The 10831-nt window shown below is 54.0% G+C and overlaps 1 protein-coding gene across 4 annotated transcripts in view; it reads left to right on the top strand.

The window, feature by feature from the left end:
• The first annotated feature begins 2943 nt into the window (after nt 1-2943).
• Nucleotides 2944-10831, top strand: part of CLCN7 (chloride voltage-gated channel 7) — a 29598-nt gene continuing 21710 nt past the window's right edge. For 3 of the 4 annotated variants that reach the window (XR_006694868.3, XM_045382847.2, XM_074028503.1), the window contains exon 1: nt 2944-3156. Coding sequence is in view for 1 of the 4 variants with exons in the window: in XM_045382847.2 (XP_045238782.2) it covers nt 3016-3156 (141 nt within the window). In the remaining 3 variants the exon portion in view is untranslated. Of the gene's footprint in view, nt 3157-7226; nt 7421-10831 lie in introns of those variants that run through there. The other variant, XM_065537165.1, reaches the window with a different exon arrangement.

Raw genomic sequence — 10831 nt, 5'->3', positions numbered from 1 at the left:
TCCACCATGTTTTCTGGATTTGACGGACCTGCTGGGGTTGCCTGTGAGAGGTCGTCCCAATCTGCTTGCTGCACTGTTTTAGTAAAACCAACACAGAACACATGAGGCAAATGACCATCTGTAGTTCTGACAATCATATGAGCTTCAGTCATGGTCTTTTTTTTTTTTTTCCATGAAAGCTGGTCAGGCTGTTTTTGCACTGAACATCCTCAGTAATTAGCGTGAATTTTCCAAATGCAACGTCATCATTCTGCAGATCGGCAGGACTCACCTCAAACACATGGCCCTTGAGGTCATCAGGTGCAGTTTTGGTTCCTAGCATCCCTGTACCTGTTTTCCATACTCCTTATGCCAAACACAGCTGGCACTTTCGCCTCATGCCAACCTCTTTCTTCTTGGCTCCCTTCCTGCCACTTCTCTAAGGCGCTTGTTCTTGCCCGGTGCATGGTGGTGCAGAGAGCCAAAGGCCAGGTGTTAACATTGCCATTTTCCCTCCCTCTCTGAAGACTGCTACTCATTATGATTACTGCCAGATTTTGAACTGTCCGAGAGTATGTTGCAGACATCACATCACAACACAAGCTCCCAGGCATCTCAGTATGTATCTCCTAAGATCGAGGAGCTTCCTGACGTAACCGCAATATAATCATCACGCGTGGGAGACTTACGATTGCTCCAATACTGTTAGCTCACACAGTGTATGTCCAATCTTTGCCCATTGTCTCCATCCTGCCAGACCCACATGGGGCCTTTAGGTTGTCTCCTCAGCCTCTGTCTCTTTCACAACACTGACACTGTGGAAGAAGACTGCCGAGATGTTCAGGAGGCTGCCCCTCAACTCGGGATTATCTGGTGTTTCCCCTTTATGAGTGGACTCAGCGTGAGCATGTTTTGCAGGAAGGCTGTGGCAGGGACGTCGTGTCCTTCCTGGTGCATCACCTCATCCCATCACCAGTGATGCTGAACTGGATTGTGGTTCAGGTGGCGCCTGCTAGGTTTCCTTTTTCCCTTCACCATTAAGAAATGCTGACCCTGGGCCGGGTGCGGTGGCTCAAGCCTGTAATCCCAGCACTTTGGGAGGCCGAGACGGGTGGATCACGAGGTCAGGAGATCGAGACCATCCTGGCTAACACGGTGAAACCCCGTCTCTACTAAAAATACAAAAAAAAAACTTAGCCGGGCGAGGTGGCAGGCGCCTGTAGTCCCAGCTACTCGGGAGGCTGAGGCAGGAGAATGGCGTGAACCCGGGAGGCGGAGCTTGCAGTGAGCTGAGATCCGGCCACTGCACTCCAGCCTGGGTGACAGAGCGAGACTCCGTCTCAAAAAAAAAAAAAAAAAAAAAAAAAGAAATGCTGACCCTGGGCCGGGCACGGTGGCTCACTCCTGTAATCTCAGCACTTTGGGAGGCCAAGGTGGGTGGATCACCTGAGGTCAGGAGTTCAAGACATGCCTGGACAACGTGGCAAAATCCCGTCTCTATTAAAAATACAAAAATTTAGCCAGGCATGGTGGTGGGTGCCTGTAATCTCAGCTACTCAGGAGGCTGAGGCAGAAGAATCATTTGAACCCAGGGGTGGACACTGCAGTGATCCAAGACAGCACCATTGCACTGCAGCCTGGGTGACAAGAGTCAAACTCTGTCTCATTAAAAAAAAAAAAAAAAAAAGAAATGCCAACCTTGGCCAGGCATGGTGGCTCATACATATAGTCCTAGCTACTAAGGAGGCTGAGGCAGGAGGATCCCTTGAACCCAAGAGGTCAAGGCTACAGTGAGCTATGATCTTGCCATTGTACTTCAGCCTGGGTGACAAAGTGAGACCGTGTCTCAAAAACTAAAAACTAAAAATAATATCAACTTTTAAAAGGAAGAGGATGAGGCACAAAATATGATTTAAAGAGTTTAACTACTCTAGAGGCTAAGGTGAAAGGATCATTTGAGGTCAGAAGTTTGAGAACAGCCTGGGCAACACACTGGAAGCTCCACAACAAAAATTAGCCGGGTGCGGTGGCGCAGGCCTGTGGTCCCTGTCACTCCGGACGCTGAGGCAGGAGGATGGCTTGAGTCCAGGAGGTCAAGGCTGCATTGAGCTGTGACCGCACCACCACACTAGCCTGGGCGACAGAGCGAGGCCCTGTCTGAAAATAAATAAATGATCCAAAAGGTGGGGACACGGTATGGGCTGATGCAAAGTTGTCAAGAATTATCTTCGGTTTATGGAAATACCATTGATCAGTGATGGGCTGGGTACTGGGGCGGGTACAGGGTCCGGGCGGCGTTATTTGGCTAATTCCCAGCTATCTGCGCAGTAGCCGGCAGTTTCCAGAGGCGACCCTACGGTACCGTCTCCGGGGTCTGATCGTCAGAGACCACTCGCCTTCTGTTTTCTCATCAGGCGGGAGGACCCCCTGGGGCTGCCTGGAGGAAGCCTCCGCTCTAATCCTCGCCCGAGTCCCTACGGCAAGGGCGGATGCAGACCGGGGGACTTCTAATTTCATCCTTCACATCTTTAGCGGCCACCTACGGCAAGGAAGGGCCTGCCCTCGCCCCTGCCTCCCTCCTCCCCTCCCCACCGCGGCTCCGTCACGATCGGCGCGGGAGACCGGGGCTGGGGCAGCCCCTCCAGCCGGCTCCTGCCTTCAGCCCCCGGGCGCCTCCCTCGCCCCGATTCCCGGGCCCCGGGTCCCGGGGGCGGCCATTCGCTTCCCAAGCACTCGGCGCTCAGCCCAACGGGGCCGCCTTTGCAGTCGCGTGGGCAGAACGCCGTCCTCGGGATCAAGGCAATTCTCTCGCGCGGGCGGCGCCACGACTCGCCGGGAGCGCGGCTCCCAGGAGCCCCCGCGCGCCCGGGCCTCGGCGGCTGCCGTCGCAGGTCACGTGGTCGCCGTCGCTCATCACGTGGGCCCGTCGCGCGTCACGTGGCTGCCTTCGCCTGTCACGTGGCCGCCGGCGCGGGTCACGAGAACAAACACGGGGGCGGCCGGCGCTTCCCGGCCGGTGTCGGTCCTCGGCGGGCCATGGCCAACGTCTCTAAGAAGGTGTCGTGGTCCGGCCGGGACCGGGACGACGAGGAGGCGGCGCCGCTGCTGCGGAGGACGGCGCGGCCCGGCGGGGGGACGCCGCTGCTGAACGGGGCTGGGCCCGGGGCCGCGCGCCAGGTGAGGCCGGGCAGGGCGCAGGCGGGGAAACTGAGCCCCCGTGCGCCCCCCAGCCCGCGCCCTCGTGAGCCTTCTGGCGGCGCCGCGTGTTGCGGTCCTGGAGGCGGCAGAGGCGCGGTGGACTCGGGAACGCGCCCCGGGGCTTCTCGGCGGGGCCGGGCTGGCGGGGGCGCCTGGGGTCTGGAGTGTTCCGAGGCAGCGCCGGGCGCGGTGGCCGGGAGGGCCGGGGGAGCAGGCGGAGCTCGCCGGAGCCAGCGGAATGTGGGGCGCTGAGGGGCGCCGGGGCAGCCGTGGCGCACGTTCGTTCCCTCCGGCGTCCCCCAGAGTGGCCCTAAGGGGGTGCAAGTGGCGGGTTATTTTTTTAAATTGTCATCTTACACGAGCAACTAATTTTATTTGCTTGCGTTTTGACCCCCCGGGAGATGGGAACCGTTAAGATTGCAGCCGGTTCTCTTTCAAGTGAGAATGACTGAGCGCCTGTATCTGCCATCTTTCTGTGTGGGGATCGGTCCCAACTTTCAGGTGATCTTGGGAGCGCGGAGCATCTGTACTTAGTCTCCCTTAGCACCGAGTTGAATTTGGAATGTGCAGGCACACACAACAAGCAGCAAGGCAGAGGTTGGCATGTGTTCCGCATGTCACCCTGCAGCTTGCGTCTGAGCAGGGTTAAGGTCTGGAGTACTGTTACGGTTACATTTGTTTCCCTGTCTCTGTATTATCTTAATTTTTTTTTTTTTTTTTTTTTTTTTTTTTTTTTGAGACGGAGTTTCACTCTCGTTGCCCAGGCTGGAGTGCAATGGAGCGATCTCGGTTCACCGCAACCCCTACCTCCCGGGTTTAAGTGGCTCTCCTGCCTCAGCCTCCCGAATAGCTAGAATTACAGGCGTGCGCCACCACGCCCTGCTAATTTTATATTTTCAGTGGAGACAGGGTTTCTCCATGTTGGTCAGGCTGGCCGCGAACCGCCGACCTCAGGTGATCCCCCAACCTTGGCCTCCCAAAGTGCTGATGTTGCCGGCGTGAGCCAGTGCGCCTGGCCGTATTGTGTTACTTTTGAGTTAACCGTTTTGTTGATCAGTCTTAATCTACTTTGCAGTTATTTACATTTTCTCTTGTCTAGTCCTTTAAACATTTGTCTTGTGCTTAAAGATTAGGAAGGACGGCTGGGCCGGGTGGCTCACGCCTGTAATCCCAGCACTTTGGGAGGCTGAGGCAGGCGGATCACGAGGTCAGGAGATCGAGACCATCCTGGCTAACACGGTGAAACCCCGTCTCTACTAAAAAATACAAAAAACTAGCCGGGTGAGGCGGCGGGCGCCTGTAGTCCCAGCTACTCGGGAGGCTGAGGCAGGAGAATGGCCTGAACCCGGGAGGCGGAGCTTGCAGTGAGCTGAGATCCGGCCACTGCGCTCCAGCCTGGGGGACAGAGCAAGACTCCGTCTCAAAAAAAAAAAAAAGAAAATTAGCCGGGCATGGTGGCGGGCACCTGTAATCCCAGCTACTCCGGAGACTGAGGCAGGAGAATGGCGTGAACCCGGGAGGCGGAGCTTGCAGTGAGCTGAGATCCGGCCACTGCGCTCCAGCCTGGGGGACAGAGCAAGACTCCGTCTCAAAAAAAAAAAAAAGAAAATTAGCCGGGCATGGTGGCGGGCACCTGTAATCCCAGCTACTCCGGAGACTGAGGCAGGAGAATGGCGTGAACCCGGGAGGCGGAGCTTGCAGTGAGCCGAGATCGCAGAAGACAGCTTGCAGTGAGCCAAGGTCTTGCCGCTGTTCTCCAGCCTGGGTGACAGAGCGAGACTCCGTCCCCCCCCAAAAAAAAAAAAAAAGATTAGGAAGGACACGAAAATCAGGTTGTTTCCATAGAACCTATATTTAGGTTTTCCCAATTCCTTAGAAATGCACCAGACAAAGAAGGTCGAAGTCTGCCTTTTGCTGATAAGAAGCAGCGGCTCAGCTCCCTTTGAAGTGGGCTCTCCTGCTCTCTGTGCTATAGTTTGAATGAAAAGTGATCTGAAGGGGTTAATTTGAAGTGGTGGGGCCCTGGGTGGTTAGTTATTCGTGTGTATGCCTCTGTGTGTGTGTTTCTGTTTTAAAAGAAGCTAAGGCTGGGAGTGATGGCTCATGCCTGTTATCCTACCACTTTGGGCGGCCAAGGTAGGGGAGGATCACTTGAGCCCAGAAGTTCAAGACCAGCCTGGGCAAAATAGTGAAACCCTGTCTCTTAAAAAAAACAAAATTAGGCAGGGATGGTGATATGCATCTGTAGTCCCAGCTACTCACTCAGGAGGCTGAGGCGGAAGAGTCATGTGAGCCCAGGAGGTCGAAAATACAGTGAGCTGCTATTTTTTTGAGACAGGTTCTCACTCTTTTGCACAGGCTGGAGTTTGATAACCTATCTCAAAAAATTAAAAAAAAAATTTTTTTTAATTAAATCTGAAGTTCACAAGGTAGAAGGAATAAACCAACTTTAAGGGCTGACAGGTAAAGAGTGGGAGCCTTGATGGAGGTTGAATTTGAGTTTCTTTTGGGACTGAATGTGCTTGGGGTTTCCTGTTTGTCTTTGCAAATAGAAGAGTTGATTTTTTTGGGAAATAATCTGTTGATCTCTTAACCTTAGAAAGTTTTCCTGGCCGGGCGCGGTGGCTCACACCTGTAATCCCAGCGCTTTGGGAGGCCGAGGCGGGCGGATCGCCTGAGGTCAGGAGTTCTAGACGAGCCTGGACAACATGGTGAAACCCCATCTCTACTAAAAATACAAAAATTAGCTGAGTGTGGTGGCAAGCGCCTGTAATCCTAGCTATTTGGGAGGCTGAGACAGGAGAATTGCTTGAACCCGGGAGGCAGAGGTTGCAGTGAGCCAAGATTGCGCCATTGCACTCCAGCCAGGGCAACAAGAGCGAAACTCCGTCCCAAAAAAAAAAAAAAAAAGAAGTATTCCCTTAAAAGTCCTTGTAAGCTTATTTATTTCTTTGCATTTAATAACCGTGGATCCCCTGCTTATGAGCAGTTAAAAAGAATAGTCTATTGTGCACTTGCTCTGTGGCTGCCTAGGACACAGGCGCATGAAGCTGCTTCCTTCCTGCCGGAGACAGGCCCAGTGCCCTGTGCGAATGGTCTGCAGGGCCCCTGGGGCAGGAACAGTCACAAGGCTCGCACTTGAAGAGCACAAGATCCTCAGGCAGACGGACGGGTGGGGAAGGACAGAGGGAGTGTGTGTGTGGGATGCGCCGTGGAGCGTGGAGGTCAGCCCTGCTGCGCACATGAGCAGGCTTTGAATTTGGCTCATCTCTCGGGGAGCCCGTGGAAAGCTAGGACCCCATGCCTGAAGGATCCCCAGCCTTTCCCTGCAGGGAGACAGACTGGAGAGGTGGAGTCTAGAGGCTGAGGTGCCACCTCTTAGGCCAGGCGTCCTCGGAGGCCTTCGTGCACTTAGCACCGGACTCGTCGAGGGTCTCCCGCAAGGCCTGTAGCCTCCCTCTGCCTGGTTTTTCCGTCAGCGAAAACGTTAACGCACAGCACTGAGCACAGCGCCTGTCGCAAACCACGCTCTGAAGAAACGTGAGTTGTGCCCGGTCGTGTTAAAACCAGCAACACGAGGGATTCGTGTTGGATGTGACTTTCCTGCCCAACTTCTTGAGCAGCTACTGGGTTTCTTGGTGCTGTTTTTGTAGGGGCGGGTCTGCTCTGACTGGTGGGCACAGTTCATAGGCTCAGGCACACCCCAGTGTGGCCGCAGATGGGGTTCTGTAAGCTGCCCTTGGGTTCAAGGCCTCCAGGGCTGTTCTGAGCTAAAATATCAACCCAGGCCATCGCCTGCTGACAGGACTGTTCCAGTGAACGTGAGAACTGGCCCTAGCTGCCTCCAGGCTCTTTGGGGTTTGTTGCAGGATTTTCAGGTTGGTTGGTGGCGTCATTGCCACCTCAGTGTGGGCACACCTGGCCAAACACTATGAGGTGGCTGCCCTGGGCAGGGCAGACTGCGGAGTGGCTTGTTGGAGGCTGGGCACCAGCTGAAAGCCCAGGCCCTTCAGAGCTGCCTGTGGGTTGCTGTTCCTGTTCTCAGGCCTGTCTTGCTTCGTGTGGCGTAGTGGTGAATAGACCGAGCCAGTCACTGCTCATCTGGTGGTGGTGGGACAGGGCGAGGGTGAGGTCAGCAAGCCCTGGCGGTGTGTGGGCGGCAGGAAGCAGAACTCCTTGAGAACTGAGAGAGGGAAAGCAGCTGGAGCCAGGAACACTTGGGTGTTGGGGACGGTGAGGAGAGGTGGGTATTTGTAGGACATTACTGGGAACTCATGTTGGGACGCTGCACCTAAGACCCTGGCAGGGCAGGGGTCTGGGTTGGTGTGGGAGTGTGTCCTGCCTGGGAACCCGGAGCCAAAGACCACAGCCTGAGAGAGAGCTGTGGGCGCAGTGAGGCCGTGGGGGAGGGTCTGGGGTAGTCCCCAGTGGCCCCTTGAGTTCTGTTCTACTTGAGGAAGCGCCCCTTGGTTCGTTTCCGGCCTCCAGGAAGTCCTCTGCCTGCCTGGGAGGGTTCCCCTGCTGTCCCCTGCCCCTCCCTGTCTGCCAGCATTGCTGTTTCTGTGTCTGTCTTGCTTTAGGTCTCTGCCTCAATGCCATGGGGACAGCACGTGTACAGCAAAGGCCTCTTCTTGGTCTCTGTGGCCTTTGTGTGTCACCTCGTTTCCTTTGACTGTAACCCCCACCCCTGCGGGGCAGCTGCTGGATCCTCTGTGCCTAGCGTCTAGCCTGGTCCTGGCAGAGGCCTGCTGAATGTTAGAACGCAGCACAGGCCAAGCAGAGCAGCAAATGGTCTTTAATATTGCTTTAATGTTTTTTTTTTAATTGTGGTAAAAAAAGAAAAAAAGCACATGCCATAAATTTACCATTTTAAGCCAGGCATGGTGGTGCACGCCTCTCACACCAGCTACTTGAGAGGCCAAGGCGGAAAGAGCACTTGAGCCCAGAAGTTTGAGACCGCCTGGACAACATAGCAAGACCTTGTCTCTAAACAGTATTTTTTAAATGACCGTTTAATCGTCTGTGAGTGCAGTCGGTAGGGCTGAGCATGCTCGTAGTGTTACGCAACCACCCCTTGCTGAACTGAAACCGCACCCATTCCGCGCTCTCCCTTCCTCCTGCCGCCCAGCCCCCACGGTGCTGTGTGCCTCCGCGGACCTCGCGGCTCCAGGGACCTCATGCTAGTGGACCCCTGCGGGAGCTGTCCTTTTCTGACTGGCTTGTTTCACGGAGCATAATGTCCCCCGGCCTGTCGTGCTGCAGCACAAGTCGGTGTGTCATTCCCCTTTATGGCTGAATTATTCCAGCAGGGAGAGGCTGCATTTCCTTGATCCACTCATCCATCGGCGGACACCGGGTGCTTCCGCCTTTTGGTCATTGTGAACGGTGCCGCTGTGAACATGGTGTACAGATGGGACTTTCAGACACTGCGTTTTTATGTTTGTTTTTGGTTTTCGGTTTGTTTTTGTTTTTTGACGGAGTCTCCCTTTGTCGCCCAGGCTGGAGTGCAGTGGTGTGATCTCAGCTCACCGCGACCTCTGCCTCTTGGGTTCAAGTGGTCCTCCTGCCTCAGCCTCCCAAGTAGCTGGGATTACAGGTACCTGCCACCATGCATGGCTAATTTTTGTATTTTTAGGAGAGATAGGGTTTCACCATGTTGGCCAGGCTGGTCTTGAACTCCTGACCTCAAGTGATCCAGCTACCTTGGCCTCCCACAGTGCTGGGATTATAGGCATGAGCCACCTCACCTGATCCTGAGTTTTTGTATTCTGAATGTTAATCGCTTATCAGATATTAATTCCTTATCAGTTTGCAAATATTTTCTAATTTCATAGGTTACCTTTTGCTCTGTTGTTTTCTTTGATGTGTAGAAGTTTTAAAGTTTGGCCGGACACGGTGGCTCCCGCCTGTAATCCCAGCACTTTGGGAGGCTGAGGCGGGCGGATCACAAGGTCAGGAGATGGAGACCATCCTGGCTAACACAATGAAACCCCGTCTCCACTAAAAAAAAAAAAAAAAAATTAGCCAGGCGTAGTGGCGGGTGCCTGTACTCCCAGCTTCTTGGGAGGCTGAGGCAGGAGAATGGCGTGAACCTGGGAGGTGGAGCTTGCAGTGAGCTGAGATCGCACCATTGCACTCCAGCCCGGGCAACAGAGCAAGACTCCGTCTCAAAAACAAAAAACCAAAAACCAGGAGTTTAAAAGTTTGATGTTGTTCCCCTTGTCTATACATTATTTTGACTTTTATTTTATGTATTTATTTATTTGAGACAGTCTCACTCTTTGATCACAGGCATCAGCCACTGCGCCCGGCCGTTTTTTGACGTTTAAATTACTCTGGATTCACAGGAAGCTGCGAAGGTAGCACAGGGGGCTTGTGTACCCTTCACCGAGTTTCCCCCAACGTTTCCCTCTTTGTAACAGCATGGCACCAAAACCGAGAGAGTGTCATTGGTACAAGGCATGTAGATCCGCATAAGCGCCAGGAAGGGGGTGCAGGCCATTCTCAGACCCCTCTTTCTAGTCCTACCCACCCCAACCCTGGCAACCTGGCCTCCCGCCGGCCCGAGTCCCGCCTCTCGGGAGTGTTGGCTCACGTGTTCCTGAGCCTGGCTGTTTTCAGTTAGTGTCCGGCTCTTGGGACTGTGCAGGTTGCCGTGTGTGGCGGGAGTGTGAGGAACAGCATCTAGTGTTTAATTTATAAGAGCTTGCATTTAAACAGACAGTAACTGCACAAAATGCGTCACTGAATGTGAGGTAAGCGTCATGTTTTTCCATTACAGAAGCTACCTTCTCAAAGCCCTGGCAGAGTTAAGGAAAGAGATGCTGGGAAGGGAAGGCGCCAGGGCCCCATCCTTTCACTCTGGGCAGGGGCGGCTGATGCCCTGCTGGGGGGATCCCCTCACCCTTCACCCCTCTCGAATCTGCCAGGGCGGCAGCAGTGGGAGTGGCCTGCTGGTCACGTACTGCAGCTTGGCCTGACCGCATTCACAGCCAGCTCTGCCTGCCGCTGTGGGACGGTGCTGTTGCAGTGTAGACGGTGGCTCACCTGAAGGCCTTCCAGGCCTGGTGCCCAGGATGCGTGACTATGGCTGTTTCGTTTTGTTTGGGTTTTTTTAAATTTAATTTAATTTAATTTAATTTTTATTTTTTTAGTTTATTTTTTTTCAGACGGAGTTTCACTCTTGTTGTCCAGGCTAGAGTGCAATGGTGTGATCTCGGCTCACTGCAACCTCTGCCTCCCGGGTTCAAGCAATTCTCCTGCCTCAGCCTCCCTAGTAGCTGGGATTGCAGGCATGCACCACCACACCTGGTTAATTTTGTATTTTTAGTAGAGACAGGATTTCTCCATATTGGTCAGGCTGGTCTTGAACTCCCGATCTCAGGTGATCCGCCTGTCTTGGCCTCCCAGAGTACTGGGACTACAGGTGTGAGCCACCACGCCTGGCCTTTTTTTTTTTAATTTTAGAGATAGGGTCTTGCTGTGTCGCCCAGGCTGGAGCGCACTGTAGCCTCGACTTCCCAGGCTCAAACAATTCTCTTGCCTCAGCCTCCTGAGTGGTTTGGACCACAGGTGCACACCACCATACTTTGCTAATTTTGTTTTGTGTAAAGTCAGGGCCTCACTGTGTTGTTCAGGTCGGCTTTAAACTCCT

Source organism: Macaca fascicularis, chromosome 20 (genome assembly GCF_037993035.2).
Source record: "Macaca fascicularis isolate 582-1 chromosome 20, T2T-MFA8v1.1".
NCBI lineage: Eukaryota > Metazoa > Chordata > Mammalia > Primates > Cercopithecidae > Macaca > Macaca fascicularis.
This window is presented reverse-complemented; position numbering and strand designations above follow the sequence as displayed.